Genomic DNA, 24,547 nt, shown 5'->3' with positions numbered 1-24,547 from the left:
CTCCACTCTATCAGGCCTTCCCCAGAAGTGATTATGCTAATTGCTGTTTGATCAGATGATTAAATTATAATTTGATTAATCCTGCGCACTAAACGCTCTGAATACGTTTACGTCCGCCTGGCTGCCTGGCTTTGCTGGGCTCACATCCCCTGTCACTAGGCAAGCAGACATGACAGAGGAATGGAGGGAGGACCAGAGAATAATTGAGGAAGAAAAAAGAAACAAAACGTTTATTTATATAGTCTTCCTTTATAAAAGTTAACAAAAAAAAAAAGGATAATTGTTATTAGTTGTGAATACATTTGAGTAAAGCGATTTTTTATGTGAGTTGTGAACAGCATAACCTGAATTCATGGTGCTGCCATCATCATTTTAGTGATTTCTTTGCTTGTCAGTTAGCCATGTGTCCAACACAATAATTTGTGTTGTGATGTAGGCTGTCGCATGGGTAATATCTTTGACTGATAAGGTCAGTATTCTGTATGTGCCCTAGTGTCCATTATCTTCAGGTGTTCTTTGACTGGACCGGCTGCAATTTCAGAAATGTAATGTACAATATTCTCTAAGCCACGCAGGTGCAGGCACACACACACACACACACACACACACACACACAGACACACACACACACACGTTCCTTTTTCAATCCTTGTAGGGACCAGAAACACACATTTATAATTCCCTAGCAATAAACTTTACCTTAACACCTAACCCTAACACATCCTTACCCTAACCCTAAACCTTACCTTACCCAAACCTTGTCCCCACATGTACACACATAGACCTGGTTCACCAACACACTTGTTTTACTATATTACTATTTTTTGCGGACTGAAATATTTTCTCATAAAAAATCCTCTTTTCCGTAGCCTCTAACCCCAACCCAAAAATCTTAATCCTGACCCTAAATGTAAACATAACCTAAACCTCAATATCCATAAGGCAAACACTTTTTCAAAACTGGGACAGGGAAAATGTCCCCGATAGCAAACCTTTTTGTTTATTTAACCACAGTTTGGGGAAATGTTTGTTGCCATTATGTAGTTTATTTTGAAACCCGCACTCAACAGAACGTTACCTGACCATGGTAATAAATATGACTCTAGGACTACACTGCAATAACATTAGGCTTACCCAATATGGAGTATCCATACCTGTGGGGCAAGTGCAAAGGATGGTGGGGGAGGGGGGAGGGGGGATGGAGAAGTGGGAGGAATAGAGAGTGGGTGGAGTGCATGGGCATGTTTTCTGAAGCATCAGAGAACGTCTGTTACCGGGAGGGAAGGCAGTGATGTCTAGTCATCTGACCCACAATCCCTTTTAACCTCAGGACTTAGATTTTCTGTGTTCTAGTCTCTACATACTGTAACTAGCTGTAACAGCTCTTTAATTGTTTGGATGCAGATTACCAACAACATGACAATGCTATTCTTTCTCTTTTTTTAAAGTAATTATTATTGTTATCATTATTATTAAATATTTATTTGTTTCTCTAGCTGCATATTTGGAGGATATCACATTTCATTGAAACAATAGTGATGGAGCTATTGCGCTAAATCTCAGGTACACAGTAAAATAAGATTACCAAAAACACACGGAAAGGGAATCCTGATACATTCAACCATTAATAGTCTGTTATTTTAATTTTTACTGTGATTTTCTATTGTTTGTATTTTTACAAGAATGTGAGTCAAAGCAGTGGAAGCCTAGGTGCTGCACACCATGTGGATGTTTTTACAGAGCCTTTTCTGGACTGCATGCTGTAATCCCCTAGTTCATTCATATCTGCTGGGTCCCATGTCCAATAGGACCTATACCATAAATCTCACCTGAACTCCATGCAACCATCTGTTCATATCAACTGGTCTCGAACTGTCCTGAACCTCCTTTAAATTTATTTTTAGTCTGGGCCTAAAAAAAAAAATTAAGCACACTACTTACAAGCCTATACATTGTTTATGAAGATTTGTGTCGATCTGTTTATTTATCTTAGGTCCTTTGTTCTGAGTAAATCTCGATTGACATTTATTAACTTGAAGAGATATGGATTCATATTCAAAGTGGTGGTCATTTGATTTCTCTTTGAAGTAGCTTTTCTAGACTTTAATATTATCCAGAGTGTTGTAAATGTTTATTGTAGGGTTGTCAAGACTTGAATGTGAGGTTGTGTGCTTAAGTGCATGTTTAGCTTCGTAGCAGCAGTTGAGGGAGCTTGTTTAGCCTTTAGTCAACAGAGTTCCTCTATTTCCACATCATGCCAGCTTTCAGCCGTACTATCTTATCTCTCTCTCTCTCTCTCTCTCTCTCTCTCTCTCTCACTCACTCTCTCTCTCTCTCTCTCTCTCTCTCTCTCTCACTCTCTCTGTCTCTGTCTCACTCTCTCTCACTCTCTCTCATTCTTTGCCTTTTCTCTCCTTTCTTTACCTCTCCTCTCTCCTCTCTATAATTCAGACATCAGTGGCTCAGTGCTGTAACTGATTAAGATCTTTCAGGCATCCCCTCAGGAACTCCTCACTCCCGTTCCTTGCTCATGTAAATGAGCATTCAGATGCATCAACTAACCCACTTGAATAAAAAAAAGGAAAATGAGAAAACGACGAGAACGACTCTCCTCTCATCACGCATCCTCAGGAGGATCCACATCAGAGGAGGATATCATTGGTTTTACATGGCACCAGAGCAGAGTGCCACTAAGCATACTGCTCAGTATTATTCATGAGAGCAAATTGGGAGCCAGGGAGTCAGTCGGCAGTAGTGGCGGGCAGGCAAGGCCCCTTTCGTTCCAGGGCTGTAGCAAAGCGCCTCTTGCTGTGTAAGCCCCGGGGGCAGGGGAGAGGAGGGGGTGCATGCTCATTGTCAGGGCCCCTGTCCTATGCTACCCTCTACACCCCCAGCCCCGCCTAACTCTCCCCTCTCTCTTTGCGCTCTGCCTTAATTACCTACAACTACGGTCTTGTGCCATATCAAGGCCTGTCAATGTGCCTCAGCCACTGTCAGCCACTGGTGAAGCCCAGCACTGGACCTGACCAGGGAATAGACAAAGCCTCTGTTCTCTCAAGACATGGGAATGCTTAAGGGTTAACAGCAGCAACCAGTAATGCAGCCGCTAGTCGGAATGGACAGGTGGACACAATATGCAGGGTCAGGGAGTAACAGATTACATTTACAAAAATGCCTTACAATGACTTAATCAGATTACAGATCATTCAGAAAAAACTAAGAGGTTAGTTCTTGGATTACTTTTAGAAGTAATTGTCACAGTGTGTTTCTGGTTACTGACAAAAGCTTACAGTTTTGCAAAAGTTGCAAAATATACTTTTTTGGTGCATAATATAAGTACAATCACTATGATATGTATGTCGGTTAGCCATGACATTCCAGGTTTGAAAACAAGTAGTTTTGATGACATGGGGCACAAATAGTGCAACATTTTGGGGGAAATTTTTGTCTTGATAGCATAACCTTGACCACCAGAAATCGTGGATTGCATCTTTGATAGGATCTAGCAACAACACAATATTTAAGTGAAAAACACATTCCCTGTAAAAATAATAAAAAATACCAAAAACTGTCAGTAACTTGGTTTTTTCTTTGTTCTTAAACACCCACAGTTTAGATACTAATATAGGGAATATGCAACTTCTTAAAAGGAAGATTAGCTATTTTTGATTCTGGGGCATTTTTTCTGATTATTTGATACATCAGAAAAGCAGAAGTTAATATTTGGTACAGAAACCTTTGTTAGCAATTACAGAGATCATACGTTTCCTGTAGTTCTTGACCAGGTTTGCACACACTGCAGCAGGGATTTTGGCCCACTCCTCCATACCGACCTTCTCCAGATCCTTCAGGTTTCGGGGCTGTCACTGGGCAATACGGACTTTCAGCTCCCTCCAAAGATTTTCTATTGGGTTCAGGTCTGGAGACTGGCTAGGCCACTCCAGGACCTTGAGATGCTTCTTACGGAACCACTTCTTAGTTGCCCTGGCTGTGTGTTTCGGATTGTTGTCATGCTGGAAGACCCAGCCACGACCCATCTTCAATGCTCTTACTGGGGGAAGGAGGTTGTTGGCCAAGATCTCGCGATACATGGCCCCATCCATCCTCCCCTCAATACGGTGCAGTTGTCCTGTCCCCTTTGCAGAAAAGCATCCCCAAAGAAAGATGTTTCCACCTCCATGCTTCCCGGTTGGGATGGTGTTCTTGGGGTTGTACTCATCCTTCTCCTTTCTCCAAACACAGCGAGTGGAGAACAGGAGGGCTTCTTAAAGAAAAACAAACAGGTCTGTGAGAGCCGGAATTCTTACTGGTTGGTAGGTGATCAAATATTTATGTCATGCAATAAAATGCAAATTTTACACACACAATGTGATTTTCTGGATTTTTGTTTTAGATTCAGTCTCTCACAGTTGAAGGGTACCATATGATAAAAACACAGACCTCTACATGCTTTGTAAGTAGAAAAACCTGCAAAATTGGCAGTGTATCAAATACTTTTTCTCCCCACTGTAGGTACAATAATTTCTCAAAGCAATATTTGCCGGTCATTCAGGAAGATCAATGGGTATTTAATTAATGTATGTGTCTGCAAATCTGACACATACATTATGTCCGATATCGCCAAATCATATTATTATGGAAAGTAAGTAGAAAGCAATGTATTGGAAACTTGTTTAATCCATATGGTAAAATGCTACTTTTTTTTGTAATAGATGTTGTTCAAAAACTTATTCTAATGTCTCTTAAAAGGAAAATATTTTATTGCAGAGTTGTCAGACGACTACATAGTTTTACATTTACATTTCTGATTTACATTTTGGATACATTTAGAAAGTAACCTACTTAACCCTTATAATATTGCCAGCTGCTAAAATGTTATGGCGGACAAGGGATAGTGAGAGACTACACCATTGTTCTATATGCTTAAATGGGTATGGAGCATGTATTGACATCACAACTGCCAATGGGCTTGCGTAAATGCTACCAATGGGCACACGTCATGTTTTCATTACGGTGATACGCTTCAACACTGCAAATGGACATGCTTTGGCCGTGCATTCCAAACCTGTTGCCTACCAACTCGCAGATGGACACTATCACTATCAGTGTTAATTATTCCAATTGGACTCTTAATATTTCACCAGGCACATCCAGAAGAGGACTGGTCACCCCTCTGAGCCTGGGTCCTCTCTAGGTTTCTTCCTAAATTTCAACCTTCTTAGGGTGTTTGTCCTAGCCACTGAAATTCAACACTAGTGTTGTTTGCTCCTTGGGGTTTAAGGCCTGATGTTTTTGTTAAAGCACTTTGTGACAACTGCTGTTGTAAAAAGGGCTTTATAAATACATTTGATTGATTGATTGATCAGCACCCCCGGATCAAAACATCTTTCCGTGCCATCCTTGGTGTTCATTTGTCATTCATCAGGGTCATTGGGCTAGCTGCTAATGCATGGGCAAATACATGGGCCTATTTATGTTGTGGCTTGTAGCTTGGTAAGTATTGATTCTACATTTACCTACATAAATGCCCTGGGTGGTTTCTCTGGGGCTGACTGAGTAACCATTGAACCTTACATGAGAGAGTTATAAGTGTCTACCATCTTAAAGGTTATTCAGTACACAGCAAATTTCCTTATAGCAGTCTGCATGAGGAGCTGATAGATTCCACATGACTGTTTCACCTTTTACTATTTTCTCCAGGTGGACATCAATAAAACAGTGTTCTATCAGCACCACTACAGTGTCTGAATAGACCTACAAGGCACACGCTCACACACATAAAAACACCCTTGCACGTGAGACGTGCACACACATAGACCCACACTTATCTTGACCAGATAAGGGCGGTTGCCCTTGAGTTGTCAGTTAGGGCCCTAGCAGGGCCACAGATGGGACAGATCCGGAAACAGACCTGAGTGGACAGGACAGGGAGAGTGCATTAGAGTCACTGGTAATCCACGATCAGAGCCTTCGCTATGGGCCTTCTCCAACAGAGAGTGACACAACTACACAGCCATCCATTATTTTACGCCGAGGAAAGGCTCTATACAAACCCCACCAGTCAAACCCTCAGTCCCCTCAACTTTTCTAATAGAAGAAATATAGAAAGCCCCATTCATTATAGATGAGATTGTTTCATTATTGAATAGTATCACTTCTTTCTTTTCATGGTTTGGTTGGTGGAAAAATGATGTAGATTAAAAGTTATTGGTGGCTGAGCATGTGCTCGAGTTTTAGAATGGGTCTGTGTGGAGATGATGGACAGGTCAGCGGGCGTGTGTGTATGTGTTTGTCTAAGAGAGAGCTGGGCTAGGGAGTGGCCTTGTTTGACGCAGGAGACTGATGAATAGAGTGTAGGTTAGAAGAGATTTAGTGCCTGTGTACGTGCATGCATGTATCCTGCTGCATCCGCAAGATGACCTTGCCCTAATACACACAGTGTGGTTAGGTGGTCGTGTGTTTTCAGTCTTCGGCGGTCTAGTTGTTCCTAGAGGCTTTAAGGGATGAAACTGTTATGTTCTCCAACCCAATCTGTTTATGTGTGTGCATGTGTAGCATATACCTCATGAATTGATTAATAAAGTGCATATTATATACACACACAAGCCAACCTTTAATTTAGGTTAAAATACCTTTTAATTAAATGCACCCATTCTTTGCCAATATAACTGCACTGATTTTTCTCATATTGGGGTGTGGGAACACACGTCATGGGATTTAGGGTCCTTTATTCTCGCTTGTGGACTCTCCAGTTTAGCTCACCCCACAGGTTTTCACTGGTTTTCACTGATTCAGTGGATCTAGAGAAATGCTTTGGATCCTTTTCCGACAGGAAGATCCAACTACGACCAGGTTTTAGCCTCCTGCTGGAGGCAGCCAGATTTTGCTCCAGCATCTCTAAAATATTTCTTCACATATCCACCACCAAACTTTACAGAGTATTTTTTTCTGCATAACCATCTCCCTTTTTATGCCAAACACACCTCTAGTGTTTGTGGCCAGAAATATCAATATCTGATCCTTGACCCCAGTTCCAAACCAAAGTCCCAGTGTTCAGCTATTGCCAGGAACTGTTACGTTTCTGTTGTGATGAGAGTATAGATTTTCTTCTGGTAAATAGCTTACTGGCATGGATGTGACTATTTTTATTTTTGATATATTTTTTGTTGTATTTGTTTGCAGTATTTTAACCATTGTCTGCATTTCTCACTTTCTTTACATTGTTTTTTTTCATGGCTTTTATTGGGAATCATAGGGAGACAGATGAAGAGGAGAATTTGTGATTCATAGAGAGAGGTATTTAACTCTGGCCTCCTGAATTCTCCAACTGTGATCCTTTTTATCTACATAGCCGATTCCAGAAAAGTTGGGACACTGTACAATTGTGAATAAAAACAGAATGCAATGATGGGGAAGTTTCAAATTTCAATATTTTATTCAGAATACAACATAGATGACATATCAAATGTTTAAACTGAGAAAATGTATCACTTTAAGGGATTTTAAATCAACACATTGTTGGGACAAGACCATGTTTACCACTGTGTGGCATCCCCTCTTCTTTTTATAACAGACTGCAAACGTCTGGGGACTGAGGAGACAAGTTGCTCAAGTTTATGAATAGGAATGTTGTCCCTGAGCCCATGTTGTGATTTCAATTACAGTATCATTCCTGCATGTGATGCAGTGCCGTCTGAGGGCCCGAAGATCACGGGCATCCAGTATGGTTTTCCGGCCTTGACCCTTACGCACAGAGATTGTTCCAGATTCTCTGAATCTTTGGATGATATTATGCACTGTAGATGATGATAACTTCAAACTCTTTGCAATTTTTCTCTGAGAAACTCCTTTCTGATATTGCTCCACTGTTTTTCGTCACAGCATTGGGGGAATTGGTGATCCTCTGCCCATCTTGACTTCTGAGAGACACTGCCACTCTGAGAGGCTCTTTTTATACCCAATCATGTTGCCAATTGACATAATAAGTTGCAAATTGGTCCTCCAGCTGTTCCTTATCTGTACATTTAACTTTTCCGGCCTCTTATTGCTACCTGTCCCAACTTTTTTGGAATGTGTAGCTCTCATGAAATCCAAATTAGCCAATATTTGGCATGACATCACAAGATGACTCACTTTCCACATTTGATATGTTATCTATATTCTATTGTGAATTAAATATAAGTTTATGAGATTTGTAAATTATTCCATTCCTTTTTTACTCACAATTTGTAGTGTCCCAACTCTTTTGGAATTGGGTTTGTAGAACAATCCTAACAAAATTCACATGAATTATCTTCCAGGCAGCTTCATCATTGGTGCAGTTGATTAAAACTTCTTAATTACTGCCCTCAATGTCAAGATTGGTTGTTTCAAGCACATAGCTATTTTTATTAGCCATTACTATTCAAGTAAATAGATAACTTGGCATGTGAAACATGAAGTCACTCAAGAGACTTTAATAATGCAGTTCAAGTTGAACAGAAGAATAAAATGGGTTATCATTGAGAAGACAAATCTATTAGATTTGGTCTTTTAGAATTCCTAGGATTGTTAGAAATCACATGTTCACAACACATGTTTTTGAGGACAATATAATACTGCAGTTTGTCTGCAGTCATGCTGCAGGTTATCTTGAGTGTACTGCAGTTATACTGATCTCTAATATTGTTTTGTGAGAGAAATGTCCCAACAAAAGTTTGGGATCACTTAGAAGTTGCCTTGTTTTCCATGAAAACATACATGAAATGAGTTTGAATAGGAAATATAGCAAAATTATTAGGAATTATAGTCATTGACAAGGTTATAAATAATGATTTTTTATTTAAATAATAATTGTGCCCTTCAAACTTTGCTTTCATCAAAGAATCCTGTATTTGCAGCAATTTCAGCCTTGCAGATCTTTGGCATTCTAGTTGTCAATTTGTTTGTAATTTTAAGAGATTTCACCCCATGCTTCCTGATGCACATTCCACAAATTGGATTGATGGGTACATCTTATGTACCATACGGTCAAGCTGCTTCCACAACAGCCCAATAGGGTTGAGATCTGATGACTGTGCTAGCCACTCCATTATAGACAGAATACCAGCAGACTGGTTCTTCCCTAAATTGTTGTTGCATAGTTTGGAGCTGTGCTTTGGGTCATTGTCCTGTTGTAGGAAGAAATTGGTTCCTATTAAGCACCATCCACAGGGTATGGCATGGTGTTGCAAAATGGAGTAATCTTACATCTTCAAGATCGTTTTTACCCTGTACAAATCTCCCACTTCACCACCGCCAAAGCACCCCCAGACCATTACATTCCCTCCATCATGTTTGACAGGTGACGTCAAGCCATTTGGTCTGTGTCTCCTGAATTTCGTTCTTTGTGATCCGAACACCTCAAACTTAGATTTGTCTGTCCCTAACACTTTTCTCCGTTTTCCTCTGTCCAGTGTCTGTGTTCTTTTGCCCATCATAATCCTTTCTTTTTATTGACCAGTCTAAGATATGGCTTTTTCTTTGGAACTCTGTCTAAAAGGCCGTCATCCCAGAGTCACCTCTTCACTCCAGATACTGGTGTTGTGCGGGTACTATTTAATGAAGCTGCAAGTTGAGGACCTCTGAGGCATCTGTTTCTCAAACCAAACACTCTAATATTTTTGTCCTCTTGCTCAGTTGTGCACCAGGGCCTCCCACTCCCCTTTCTATTTTGGTTTGAGCCAATTTGCACTGTTCTGTGAAGGGAGTAGTACTGTACACAGCATTGTACGAGATCTTCAATTTTTTGCTAATTTCAAACATGGAATAGCCTTCAATTTGATGTTATTTTTATGGACAATTAATTTGCTTCTCTTTCAAGGGCATTTCTAAGTGACCCCAAACTTTTGATCAGTAGGGTATCTCCATGTTTTCTGCTGTTTAACTCCAGTCATTTGGGTTGTGAGTCAGTGTGGGTATACATGGATCTCCTGGAAGAGATAATAAATGGCCACTTTGGTCAGGCCAGGCGTAATGTGTACTCCTCTCTGTGCGAGGGAGATGTACTGCCTTGTTATTTGTTGTTTGTTTTCATGCACCTGCGTCTCCCTGCTCTGTAAAGGTTGGGCAAACCTGGATGTGAAAGACAAGGTCATGTGACCATGAAGGGGCGCTGAAGGTTACAGAGGGACTGAGAAAAGAAAAGGAGAGAGGGAGAATGAAAGAAGCATAAAGGCAAAGAGAACGATGTATAAAGAAAAATGAAAAGTGAGTGTGAATTTTCTGGGGAGTACAGGTCTTACTCAGTTCCGAGATTGACAACCAGCTGTGTCAATGGAATAACTGTCTGACACAGGATTCGGTGATAAAAAATTAAACAATAGCAATACCCGATTCGACTGGAATACAACATCAACCAGATCAGTTCTATAAATCTGATTTTGATTGGATTGGATGTGTTAAACTCAAATTGATCCGAAAGTAAAATTGTGCATACTTTATTGTTCCAACAAACCACCCAAATTATTTTGTGGTGAAAGTTATTATTTCAAATACAGCCTCTACTGAAGTTGCCTATTAATACATGATTTACTGTAGAGTTTATTATTTCATGTAAGTCACATGCCAAATGTAAATATGTTAGACAAGTTGTAAAGAGGTTTCAAACTGAAATCTTTGAGGGGGAAAAATAAAAAACTCACAATAACCTGGTTGCATCGCAAAAACGGTAAAAAGGGTATAAAAAAAGGATACAAGGGTCAAATGCATATTTTTTATCTGACCCAATCGTTTACTGGATCAGATCTTGTATGATGTGATGTGTATATTTTCAATGATGTCTCTGTGAGAGCTGGAGAAGGACAAAGTAAGAGAATGTCTCTGACTTGCATACTGGCTTATATCACTTTTTCTCTGCTTTTAATCTCTCTCCCCTCAAATCCCCATAACTGCTTTATTTGACAATATCCTGAATTGTTTTTATTTTTCTCTGAAGTGTCTCTGCTGTCCTTTACTCTGGCAACGTTTGCATGCTGCTGTCATGGCTTCAGTGTCTTAAAAAATCAGTCGCCCAGAAATGGACTACATTTTTTACGAGTGTGTAAAAAGCTATATTGAGACAAAAGCAGTCTTGTCTCAGGCAGACTCTATCCCTTTTTACCTTTCAAACATACCCAGGCCTCAGCTTTGATGGCTCTTTGTTCGCATTTAGAAACTGCGAAGTACAGAGATTGGCCCTATTCTCCAAAAAATAACTAGAAACCTTATGGGACCTGTGTGTATTGTCTCTCAGCCCTCTCTGTGGTCTTCCTAAGAGGGGTCCATTTTACTTTAGGCATGTATTAATGCTATAGTGAGCCATCTGCAGCTGCCTAGATGGACTAAGAGCCATTGTGTGTTAAAATCCCAGAGGTTGACTGTTTTGGCCCAAGAAAGGGTGACATCATCATGTTCTCATATACATTTCTCTGTGTGTTTATGGAACTTCTTGTTCTTATACAACTGAGAGTCAGGACTGAACACTTTGGGCTAAAAATGAATTTGTACCGTAGTAAGACCCAGTAGACTCTTGAAAATGCAGAATCTATGTAAAGGAACTTTACTTTATCCTTACATGATGGTTGCCTTCCTCCTGGCGCATTGGTGGCTCCATATTGAGCTTGACTCATGCTCACTCATCTTTTGACTATCCCTTAAAAATTAGGGGAGCAAGTTAGATTACTGCCAACTTCAGTCAACTCAAGAAGTATTGGCACCCTTAATGAAATTGAGCAAAAGTGAATGCAGAAAATAAACAACACAAACAATGTTTCATATACTGGGCTCAAACATAAGCGGGAGCCATATCCTTTCATTAAATAAAAAAAGAATTTGTCAAAAACAATATATTACTGAGTCGTTTTGTGCAAAACTTATTGGCACCATAAAGAATATTTTAAATAAAACCAAACACATTTGCATCTGTTATTAAATGCTATGCTTTTTTGTTGTTCTAAGTGTCTAGGAACTGTATAGATGCCTTTCAGTGGTTCTTGCTTTCATGGGGTATAAATATATGAGATTGTATTCATGTAAAATCCCATTGTCACCATCACCATAGGTAAAACCAAAGAGCTGTCCGCTGAAACGTGACAGATTTTTGTTGAACTGGACAGATCAGGCAAAGGATATAAAAAATACATCAACCATGAACAGCAACAGTCAGGGCAATAATCGGAATGTCTCAGAAGTCTGAAACAGTTGCAAATTGGCCAAGAAGAGGACATGTATACGTATTGCCTCTACGCACAGTGAGGAAAATAAGTGAGGGAGACATGGATCCAAGGATCTCAGTTCCAGAACTGAACTGACTAGTGGGAATGTTGGGGTGGTCAAGTCTCAAAACCAACTATTAGATGCCACCTTCAAAAAGCTGTCTGGAATGGTTGCATGAAAGAAAACCTTATTCCAAGAAGAAAATTGCAGTGTCTCAACTTTTCCAGGTGTTACTATAGAATTTTGTAATTTGTATTTGATAGGGTTGATGAAAATGGCTTCATATTTTGTATCAAAATACTTTAGTATTTTGTAGTTCACAAATACTGTAAAATATTTTGAGAGACGTCTATACATGATGACATCCTAGAAATGCTACCTCTGATTGGTGCCTACTCAGTAATTTGCCCAGACTTGTTGAGATCAGAACAGAAAATGTACATGTAGGTTGCCAGCTATCCATACATTTTTAACATAAATGACTACAATTTGTAACAGTTTACGTAAAGTTTTGGTGTTCGTTTGAGTAGCCTAGGCTAAATCGTTTACCAATTTACATAATGTTTTAGCTAACTATTTGACCTGAGTTGCAACCCTCACAGTTAACGTTGGCTTGCTACTTTCAGCCTGTATGTTAAGTTTTCCTCGGTTGTGCACTAAGATACGAGGTAGGTTACGAGATTGTACCCTAATTTAAGTAGCTGTTAATAGATCACGATTTTGCATACCACTGCATGATCGACTGCCTGACATACCGTGGTGTCGGACTTGGGGGAAAGGGTTACTAAGTATATAGGGCCTAACGTGTAGAGGGACCCTCGAAAATGTTTGAGTCTTGAATTAATTATTATATTTATGATGAACAATCAAATTATTAAAATAGTTGCAATGAATGAAGGTGCCATCTGTTGCCATCAGTGTCATTATCAAACTGTTATGACACTTTTCCACTGGTGCTTTACCCTGGCACCAGGGATTTATGCTAATGTTGGCTCCACACTTTCTTGTTTCCACTATACATTTGGTACCAAGGACTTAAGGAGGGGCTCAGGTGGAGAGGGAGGAGTAAACTATCAATGCAATTGAGTTTTCTGGTTACAAAAAAATAAAATACTATATTTTTCTGGTAGTAAAATAAAATAAACAATAACGCCATGCTCAATTTGTTTACAATGCGGCGTTTGAACTTGGGTAATAAAACAAATTTCTTCCTCAAACTGTTGCGACCGGCTCCCTCTCCACCTACACTCGTAACTGTAAGCCAGTGTATTCATTATTTCATTTGATTTTGTCAAAACGATCTACCTTTTAACAGAAGGATTTGGGTGAATTCTGAGGTAATTTTATGTTGTAATAGGGTCTGGAGGCAACGTCTCGGTCTCAGCGCTCCATTTTTATATTGAGTCAGTGGCATCGTACCACATTCGGTCATTCCAACTCTTTCCGTTCTACGTTTTTTCTTCCCTTTACTGTTGCTTCATTTTCTTCATTTTTACAGGGATCTGTTTGTTAGATGAAAACCATTACGAGAAGCCTAAAGCAAATAATACCCATCGCGATTAGAATAGAAAAACATGCCGCATTTTCACACCACGTCATGCATCAATCCGCAAACCCCGCCCTAAGTCCTAAAGTCCGGGGCTTGGCACCAAGTGAGAACCGGGCTACTCGGCCATGGCCTAGTGGCCGACTGGCCCTGGGCCATGTTAATGAAAAGAGAAAGAAATTATGACTTTATGCTAAAACACCAGTGTTTGGCACCAATGGAAACGTGGCATTAGTTAAACATTAAACTGTTGGTTACTTTAAAACCGCCCTTCTTCTGGGTGATCACAGGGATGTGTGAATATTTGATCTGTTAACTGGTTGTTTATGTCAGATTTATCCCATGACTCGTTAGGCCGAGAAATGCTGTTGCTATCAAACATTTTCTACTTAATCAACCGAGTCAGTGTACTGGTGAAGGGATAGATCAAATAGGCTGATAGATGGGAGGTTTGCGAAGTGAAGGTTTACTAAAAAATATTTTTAGTATTTTTGATAAGAAGAGCAAATGTCTCTTATTGAGTGAGTGAGTGACTGACTGAGTACCCCTTGTTAAATAGCATCGTGGTTAGAGAATCGTCCCTGCAAACTATAGATCATAAAAACAGGTATGAAAAATAACAGACTAAATCAATAAAGTGTGCGCATAAAATAAAATCTCTTTAATTAAGTAACTCTCATCAAAGTCAATGCCACATTGAATAGAAAAACAAATAATAGTAACATTTGCAAGAATTATTTCACAAAGGCAAAGGTGTCAATATTATATGAAATGGTTGGGCTTCAGAAGTTTTCTGAAAATGGGCAAGGACCCTGGAAAGTTGAACAGCAGGCGAGCTGTGGCATTCTGGGTAGGTTACAAGCGTTTGGTGGATAATGCAGGGAGACCTATTAACAGGAGGTTGCAGTAGTCCAGAAGTGAGATGACAAGTACCTGTATTAGTACCTGCACCGCTCCCTCTGTGACATCATGTCATACTCCATGAATGTTGTCGAGCATTCAACCTAAGACTGTGCAAAGCCTAAGACTCTTGGTCCTGAGAGGGTGAAGAGGAGGATTCAATAGTTTATACTATTGAAGGCAGCTGAGGGATTTGGGACACTGAGAACAGAGGAGAGTAAGCTTTAACAGCGCAAAGAGCCTTTGTGACACAGAACAGCAGTTATGGTTGAATGTTGCTTTCGGTTGTGACGTTTGACTGGTTAAGGTTGAGGAGATCGTTCTGAGAGGGATAAAACAAGAGGTAGTCAGAGAAAATGAAAGACAGGAGGGGTACTGGTCTGTCATTTTGGATGTCAGAGGGGTCAAGTGTTTGTTTCTTGAGGAGTGCAGCAACTCTGTCTTGAAGTCTGAAGAGGCAGTGAGGTGTCAGGGTTTAGTCAAAATGGGTACCATTTCAAAATAACCTAAGGCCCACACACCTAGGAAACAGGTAACTGCCTCCTACAGATTAAAAAAATCTAGGTAAAAAATTGGATGGTTCATCAAAAAGCAAACACTCAAGAAACAATGTTGAGACAATAAAACATCTTTACACTGCTGTAAATATAATATCTTACACAATTAAATAAAATCCCGGAATTACTGCCCTGCTGATGTTGCTTATAACTTGAAGTCTCTGAATTCATGTTTCTTGGTATGTTCATCACCTGGTCCAGACAAGCGAACTCGGCAGTGAAAACTGCCCTGAAACGTCTATACTTAAGGAGATTCAAGAAATGTGTCATTCTGCAAAAACTCTCACCAACTACCGTTGCACCATTGAAAGAATTCTCTCTGGCTGCATTACTGTCTGGTATTCTACCATACATTATGCCTGAGGAAAGCATGGAACGTCATCAAAGATCCCAGCCACCTAGGCTATGGTCTGTTCACACTGCTGCCGTCTGGTAGATGCATGCACTTCCTGTATATTACTGACATACATGCCTTTTCTTCAATATTCAGTACTACTACCAATATTGCTGCTAATCTACAGCACTTTTTTAAACTGCTGCTACAGTGAGGGAAAAAAGTATTTGATTTCCTGCTGATTTTGAATGTTTGCCCACTGACAAAGAAATCAGTCTATAATTTTAATGGTAGGTTTATTTGAACAGTGAGTGACAGAATAACAAAAAAAGAATCCAGAAAAACGCATGTCAAAAATGTCAAATTGATTTGCATTTTAATGAGTGAAACAAGTATTGACCTTTCTGCAAAACGTGACTTAGGACTTGGTGGCAAAACCCTTGTTGGCAATCACAGAGGTCAGACATTTCTTGTAGTTGACCACCAGGTTTCCATACATCTCAGGAGGGATTTTGTCCCACTCCTCTTTGCGGATCTTTTCCAAGTCATTAAGGTTTTGAGGCTGACGTTTGGAAACTCAAACCTTCAGCTCCCTCTAAAGAATTTCTATGGGATTAAGGTCTGAAGATTGGCTAAGCCACTCCAGGGCCTTAATGTGCTTCTTCTTGAGCCACTCCTTTGTTGCCTTGGCATCCCCACTCTTGATCTATTTCAAGATGTGTGTACAGTGTTATGTATATTTTTGCTTTGTTTTATTAATATTTTATATATATATATAATTTTATATATATATATATATAAATATTTTGCTTATATACTGTTCCTCTTAACTCTAACTACGTAGTTTGTTGGGTGCCATTTTATTATATAGGATGACGCTGTGTTGTTCAGTGCATTTGACAAATAAACCTTGAAACATTTAACTGTTGTACTGCTTTGTCTATCTTTTATGGGCCTATTTACATTACGATACATTTCCCAACACATATCGAAGGACTCTCAAGACACTAGATACATTTGTGTAAACCTGCAGATATCGGTAGCTAGAGACGTCACCTTCCAAGTTAGCTTGCTTTGCATTTTAACTGCAAATGTGAAGACAATTGTGTTAGAACTGTATTGTGTTTCTGTTGAGTGCACACGCATATCGTTACATTTTCCCTTGATTGATGCCCCCAACCCTGCATAGTACATCTCAAACATGCCAGTGTAAATTCAAACGCAATGGAAATTATTATGGAAACTGAGTTATGTCTATCTAGCTCATTGTGCCATATTTACCAACCATTCTTAAGAAAATATGTCTTCTTAAAACCAACTTACGCAGTTTCCACCAAGATTCTGACATTCACCAATGCTTTCTTATTTGGGATTTGTTCTTAGGTAAGAACTGAATCTACGCACACTCAAGAGCACATTTGAGTGCTGACATGTTTGTGCCAAATAATTAGTAATTGTGTTATCTTCAATTCTACTGTTATATTATGCTAGCTTCAATTGGGTCTCAACATTAGATACTTTTTGTACATTAGAATCACACCAAGTTTGAACATTTAGCTAGACACCATTAAGCATTGTGTTAAACTGACTAACGTTTCTTGTAAAATGTACTTCCACGAGGTATAGCATCTATGAACTGTATGGCTCTTGCCACTGGCTGTTTTAGCTTACAAACCAGTAATACTAGTTTCTCACTATGTGGAATAGCCCTAAGAATTGAGCCCATGCTAGTGAGACTGAAGACGAACTTTACACTGCCAAAGCTGTATAATTTCATGACACAACAACGTTTATTTTGCTTTCATACGGGAATTACATCGATGTAACAACTATCAATATAAGATGAGAGAATCAATGGAAACCCCTCCTAGGGGTTGTGGTCTACATTACCCAAAAATAATGCACGGATGCATACTTAGAAAATCCAGCAGAAATAGTAGACCAGACAGGACATTTTGGCATACTATTTTCAGCGTACTATGGTTGGGGGCATACTAATCTTCTCACATACTGGCCTATTATATATTATGCATGTATGCGATTTGAGATTCAACCTCTGTGTGTGATTTCTGGGTGCACACCCTGCAGAATCTTGCCCTTTTATGTGGTTTGGCGGGGCGTTTACCTTTGCTAATTAGGAACAACTTTTCAATTTACAAGGACAATGGGATTCATCATTATAAGAACTTAGATGCTAATTATTCTGCGGTTTAAGAACAAGTCAATCTGACGTAGACCTTTCTTAGGACCTTTCTTAGGACCTTTCTCAAGAACAAATTCAAGAAAAAACTTATCAGTGAATTAGGCCCATTATTCTCTCTTCCCCATCTGTCACAAATTTGTAGCCCTGATTTTCTGAATCAAGCGCAAAGGGCTTGATAAATTAGTTGACAAGTCGATTCAGGCGTGATAGTTCGGGGACACATCCAATACATGGAATGGCTGTGGGTCCCCATGAGACATTTGAGAATCACTAGTCTATGGCACCACTAGTCTATAGCATAGCCTTGTTTGTTAATTTAGTACCCTACAACTATAAAATAAAGAGCCATCTACACAAAAGTACTTCCCAGTTGGTTGTGATGTCTGTTCATGGCACATTGCCTACAAATCTGTGCGCTTTGTATGCTCATCCGGGCGGGCTATAGTGTAGCCAAATGATGATTCACGTCAATACACATATTGATAACATTTATCTATTGTTGAGAAAATGTAATGGTTTTCACATCCGCTGTGGCCAGACCCTAGGTCTAACTTCCCCTTTGGAAACAACATATAGAGTCACAATGCTCAAAGCATATTTGGTATTAATCGGTTCTAACTGCAATCAGTTGGTACCTATAACTTAGGGGGGCAGGTCGTCGATCTGCCAGACCAGAGGACAAAATGTAATCAACTTACTTTTGAAAGTGTCTGACAGGCCACAGAGAAGACCACAGAAGGGTGAGGGTTGAGGAGTTAGGAGAAGGTGGCAAAGACATTCGTAGGGTTAAAGGTAAAAGTTTATCATTTGGAGTGATAGAAAGGGGCTTTCGTAGTGTATAGAGAGGATAAGAATTCGAGGAGGGAGTAAAAGAATGATAGGTCATTCAGGATTTTAGTTTTTTTCATTTCTCCCTATTTTCACTCAGAGGTGAGCAGAGACGGTCAGGTGGAAAGGAATGAGAATTATAGGATGCAGAAAGGTCAGAGAATAGGGTTGAAGAGGCAGAATAAGGGGAGAATGATTTAGCAGTATAGAAGAGGAGATGAGAGACCGACTATTGTGACAGCATAAAACCACCTGCATAGTGGTTGCATGTAGCAGTTTTGGAGGTAAGCTCTGGCGGATTCTACACCCCTCATATCATGGCTGACTCCCTCCAAACACGTCACTGGGGCAGAGTCGCAACAAAGGCCGCTAGCTTGGAGTGTTGCACTGTTCTCCTTTGCAACTTCAACTTCTAATTCTTTGGCTCCTGCTACCTGGAGCGACTTACCTGGGTTCCTTTTATTTGCCCCTAAGTGAGGCCTGATTGGCGCCTCGTTTAGGGAAAGGTGACAAGCCAGGAGTTCAGGAGCATTTGGTTCACATGGGGGCGTTGGCCAAAAATTATTTGATACCTTCTTTAAATATGGTGGTGGATCTAATATAAGAGGGCCGACTACGAGCGCAGGCAGAAAGATCTGACGGATATGAAAAGATTTTGTAAGGAGGAAAACTCACCAATGGAGGAAAAAGCTCTTTTCAGTTATTCTCTGGAGTGTGTCTCGGAGAAGAACTAAGGGAAGGATATACCTGGAGGACAGGTGGGGAGTCCCTTTGAGGGGGATACTCAGGGTTACTGTTCAAGTGGTGGGGATGCAATTTATGTGGCCCGTGACATTTTTAAACTCCTACATATCTCCTAACTTAGCTTTTTGTTAGGCAGGATACCTCCTGGAATGTGAAGTGTCTTTGTTTTTTGTTTGGTTTTAGGATGTCTGTGCTGGTTCTTTTAATATCTTTTGGAGACTGTATGTCTTCTTGTTGACTTTGTTGGGAATGTTCTGTTGGAGAGAGGTAAAGAGTTTAGCATGTTCAGTACTTAATTTACCAAAGCTGGAACACAGAAGATGCATAGCAGTAGGCAAGGGAGGGTGTATGATGTGCGCCTGATTGATGATAGAAACAAGTGAGAAATGTCCATTACAGTGATGTTGACCTGGTAAAATAACGTATTGCTTGTTATTCGTCATGTCTTCTGATTGTTATCAGCTGTTTTGGCTACATCCATGTAAGAGGTGCTAATTTAGCAATTTCCTGTAACACTAGGCAAGTTGAGTATGCCATTTTTAACTGTGAGGTTTCTTCTCTTCCAACTCCATCTCGATCCCTGCTTCCCTGCACATTGTATTCTCATTACAGTTCATGCTAAAATGTTTTGGATAAGAAATGTGGAGCTCCTTAAATAGTTATGTGTATGCAGGATAAAATCATATTAGAACCACCAATTTTCAATGCCTGGTGAAGTAACACTAAAGCCCCATGGAAAGAAACAGTCACTGGGAAGCACTTGAAATCAACACCATTGCATGTAAACTACCTAGTTGGGAAGGATAACTGAACTGACTAAACTGAACTAAATCCAATCACTGTGAGGAACTACATCATGTATCTTTTCACAAACCATGTCTGTCGAGGTTTTGTTTGTCTCTGTTTTCTAACCGGATAGGACATATTATGCAGGAAGTTGCTTATTTTCACTCAGTCCCTTGTAAGGAAAATCAAAAGCAAAATTATGAAATATTATCAAACAGTTTTGCCTTGTATAAACATGCTTTTCAAATAGTTTCAATGGGCCATTGCAGTGAAGACCTATGCCAATCAGCCATAACATTATGACCACTGACAAGTGAAGTGAATAATACTGATAATCTTGTTATCATGGCTCCTGTGGTATATTTTAGGCAGCAAGTGAACATTCTGTCCTCAAAGCTGATGTGGTAGAAGCAGGAAACATTGGCAAGTGTAAGGATCTGAGCGACCTTGACCAAATTGTGATGCGACCTTGACCAAATTGTGATGGCTAGACGACTGGGTCAGAGCATCTCCAAAACTGCAGCCCAGGGTGTCCCACGGTCTGCAGTGGTCAGTACCTATCAAAAGTGGTCCAAGGAAGGAAAAGTGGTGAACCAACGACAGGGTTTGTTGCATATGGGTCTGCGTAAACGCAGACCAGTCAGGGTGCCCTTGCTGACCCCTGTCCACTGCTGAAAGAGCCTATAATGGGCATTTGAGCATCAGAACTGGACCACAGAGCAATGGAAGAAGGTGGCCTGGTCTGATGAATCACGTTTTCTTTTACATCACATGGAGGGCCGGGTGTGTGTGCATCGCTTCCGAGGAGAACACATGGCACCAGGATGCATTATGGGAAGAAGGCAAGCCGGCTGAGGCGCTCTGTGGTGCTTTGGGCGATGTTATGCTGGGAAACCTTGGGTCCTGCCATTCATGTTACTTTGACACGTACCACCTACCTGAGCATTGTTGCAGACCATGTGGACCCTTTCATGGCAACGGGATTCCCTGATGGCATTGGCCTCTTTCAGCAGGATAATGCGCCCTGCCACATACCATAATTGTTTCAGGAGGTGTTTGAGGAGCACAACAACAAGTTCAAGGTGTTGACTTTGCTTCCAAATTCCCCAGATCTCAATCCAATCGAGCATCTGTGGGATCTGTGGGATGTGCTGGACAAAAGTCTGATCCATGGAGGCCCCACCTCACAACTTACAGGACTTAAAGGATCTGCTGCTAACGTCTTGGTGCCAGATACCACAGCACACCTTCAGAGGTCTAGCGGAGTCCATGCCTCGATGGGTCAGGGTTGTTTTGGCAGCAAAAGGGGGACCCACACAATATTAGGCAGGTGGTCATAATGTTATGGCAAATCGGTTTATATCATCCATTTTAAATACTTTAATTATTTCTTTATACCTGTCAAGACCTTAAAACTGAATCAACATTCTAAATGATCCATGTGCTGAAATATATGCTAGCTTAGTAGTTGCGAATTAGGGACATAACATCTAATGTTTTATATGCGATGTCGGAAAGTGGTTGTATACCTGATTAGTTGGAAGTGTGTTGTGATGGTTGGAACCCTTAGGAATTTGAAATTAATTATTTTTCCCAGGTTTGATTAGCTGCTGTCATATGCAGGTTGGCAGTCAAAAAGGATTGGGACAGTGTAGGAAGTGAGACAGGCTGGGTTGTGAGTGGTCAGGCAGGGTCGAATCACACAGGTAGTGACTGGCTTAAACCCAGGTTGTTGAAACAGTAGAAAAAAAACCTCTACAGAATGTGCAACAACATTTCCAATCTACGTGCTATTAAGATAGATTTTTTAATATCTAACTATGCCTAACATTACCATTTTAAAAATATGGCAGATGCAGTAGGCCACAGAGTGCTTGCATGGTATTTTTGCATGATTCCCCAGAAGCCGGCATGCCATCTTTGCAGCACACCACACTAGCCCATAAAGGATTGGTGCAGTATTGGGTTGGGCAGGTGTGGTGTGGGGGAGTAGTAGCATCCACCTATGGTGGCTCAGCCCTCCATGAGCAGCCCTCCAGCAGCAGTTTCCCATCTTGCAGTGTGTGTTTTAATCAGCTCTGGTGCTACGCTGGCCCTCCCAGTTCCTCTGCTCTCCATCGTATCCTCTATCTCTAGCTTCCCTGAAATGCCTCTTTATACTGAACAATTCTCTTTTCTCCATTCCTCTTCACTGCAGTTCAAAATAGCCAGCAGTCAGAGCTCAGAGACATTCCAGCACCATAGACTCAATGCGAAATATACAACATATGAAACCTTTAAGATAAAGGCATAGGGAAGCTCTGTCCATTCCAAAACGAAAGCACTGCTAATGAGGCTTTCAGAGGTTTAGGATTCAGAAATATTGCAAAATGGCCTCTATTGTTAAAATGGAGACCGATTTCTCTGAAACTTAATTGGTTATTCTTTGTTTCCTTTTTTTTTTTTACAATGCTCATTTTACAATGCTCACGCAACACTGTTACAAATACAGTGACAAAGAATTCATGTTTTCCTTTCATCTAACATTGATGAGGATCATGGATTTGGTGTTAGAAATCAAGTAGCTAAATACAGAAACCTTGTTGGGAAGAAGAAACCAAAACCAAACCATTATCTAATTCCATCTTTCTCCTCTGTTTGCCTTGCAGTTTTCAGTGAAGATCTACGTTCCAGCTTATATTTTGTCAATGCATCTGTGCAAGAGGTAGTGTTTGCCAGCACCACAGGGACCCTGGTGCCCTGTCCCGCTGCCGGTGTGCCCCCCGCCTCACTGCGCTGGTACCTGGCCACCGGAGAGGAGATCTATGACGTCCCCGGGATCCGCCACGTGCACCCTAATGGCACCCTCCAGATCTTCCACTTTAACCCCTCAAGCTTCAGCAACCTCATCCATGACAACACCTACTATTGCACAGCGGAAAACCCCTCAGGGAAAATCAGAAGCCAAGATGTCCATATTAAGGCTGGTGAGTTGTCTGTCTGCTTGGAACATTCATACAGTACACAAGGTTTTTGCGGTTATACAGTGTAGTAGTGCTTATTAGCACTTGTTTATTTTGCTAGGTACTTAATATTAGCTAGCACTTATCTACTGTTAAGAAGATGTAGGTGATGTTCAAAGTCTGATCAAAGTCAAATTTGTAGAGGGTGTGAACAGAGCACATGCACAAAATATCTGTAGCCTTTGCAAATTATTCACCAGAACAACAAAATTAAAGTGAATTCGTTAAGGACTCTCATTTCATGTGTCCCCCATCTCTTTTAGTTTTACGAGAGCCCTACACGGTCCGTGTGGAGGACCAAAAAGCCATGAGAGGCAATGTGGCGGTGTTCAAGTGCATTATCCCAGTCTCAGTGGAGGCCTACATCACTGTCGTGTCCTGGGAGAAAGATACGTTGTCAATCAACGTCCAGAGTGAGTCCCTTCTCTAAGCACTACTATAACATATAGTTTACAGATAGTTTTTTTTTTTTTACTAATATACAGTATCCACTGTAATTATTGAGACAGCAAGCATTTTTTTCTCCTTTTTGCAACACGCTAAGCATAACTGTAAGGTTAAAGTACAGATTGTCTGCTTTTATTTCAGAGTTTTTGTACATATTTTCCCCATTTAGAAATGACAACAGTTTTTATACACAGTCCATAGGTATACATATTTAAGGGCCCCAAAAGTATTGGGACAGATTAATATGATGTCCAAATTCATCGCTTTTGTTTAGTATTTGGAATTTAGTATTATTTGCATTCAACAACTTTCTGAAGTCTGCCACTCATTGACCCGATCAGAGGATGTGTATCTTCTGTGGTGATGCTCTGCCTGAACTGTAGCAATCTTAGTTGTTGTTTGTTTGAAGTCGTTTTGCATTGTCACATCTTCAGCAAATGGATTTACATCCAAGAAAACATCAAATTTTATCCCTGAGAAACACCTTACTTGTTAGAACAGACTATTGCTGTGTGATGAGTTAGGAGGCATTGTCTTGTACTTCAGCAGACAAACATTTTTCTTTTAACATGTAAGCATTAATTTAGCAACTACTGTTTCGTAATGAATTAAATCAAGTGAGACCGTTTCAATGGCATCAATCTTCCCAAGCCATAAGACGCTGTCTATGGTATTTCACAGATGTGGTGGTATGCTGTGGATTTGCAGTACTTTCCATCAAACAGTTGTAACTGGGCCATCTTGTTTTTTTAGGTTAACTAGTGTTTTATGCCATTGCAGTGTGGCCACTAGTTCTGCTGGTGAAGTCTTCTGCTGATGGTAGTGGCTGACACATCCACACCTACATCCTGGATATTGTTCCTGATCTCTTTGAAAGTTATTCTAAGTATGTTTGGAATTGCTGAGTTCATCAATGCTGTCTTTTAAAAAAAAATGTTTTAGCCTAAGCATTGCTTCCTTGACTTAGTTGACACTGCAGTGGTCCTC

The 24,547-nt window shown here is 40.4% G+C and overlaps 1 protein-coding gene across 7 annotated transcripts in view; it reads left to right on the top strand.

Annotated features, from left to right (window-relative positions):
- The window catches only part of dscama (Down syndrome cell adhesion molecule a), a 116,877-nt gene that overhangs the window by 7,280 nt on the left and 85,050 nt on the right, over positions 1–24,547 (top strand). For all 7 annotated transcript variants that reach the window (XM_010904384.4, XM_010904383.4, XM_020048634.3 and 4 more), the window contains 2 exons: positions 22,760–23,077; positions 23,377–23,526. In XM_010904384.4, coding sequence (XP_010902686.1) covers positions 22,760–23,077; positions 23,377–23,526 — 468 coding nt within the window. The remainder of the gene's footprint in view (positions 1–22,759; positions 23,078–23,376; positions 23,527–24,547) is intronic.

This window comes from Esox lucius, chromosome 7 (assembly GCF_011004845.1).
Source record: "Esox lucius isolate fEsoLuc1 chromosome 7, fEsoLuc1.pri, whole genome shotgun sequence".
NCBI lineage: Eukaryota > Metazoa > Chordata > Actinopteri > Esociformes > Esocidae > Esox > Esox lucius.
This window is presented reverse-complemented; position numbering and strand designations above follow the sequence as displayed.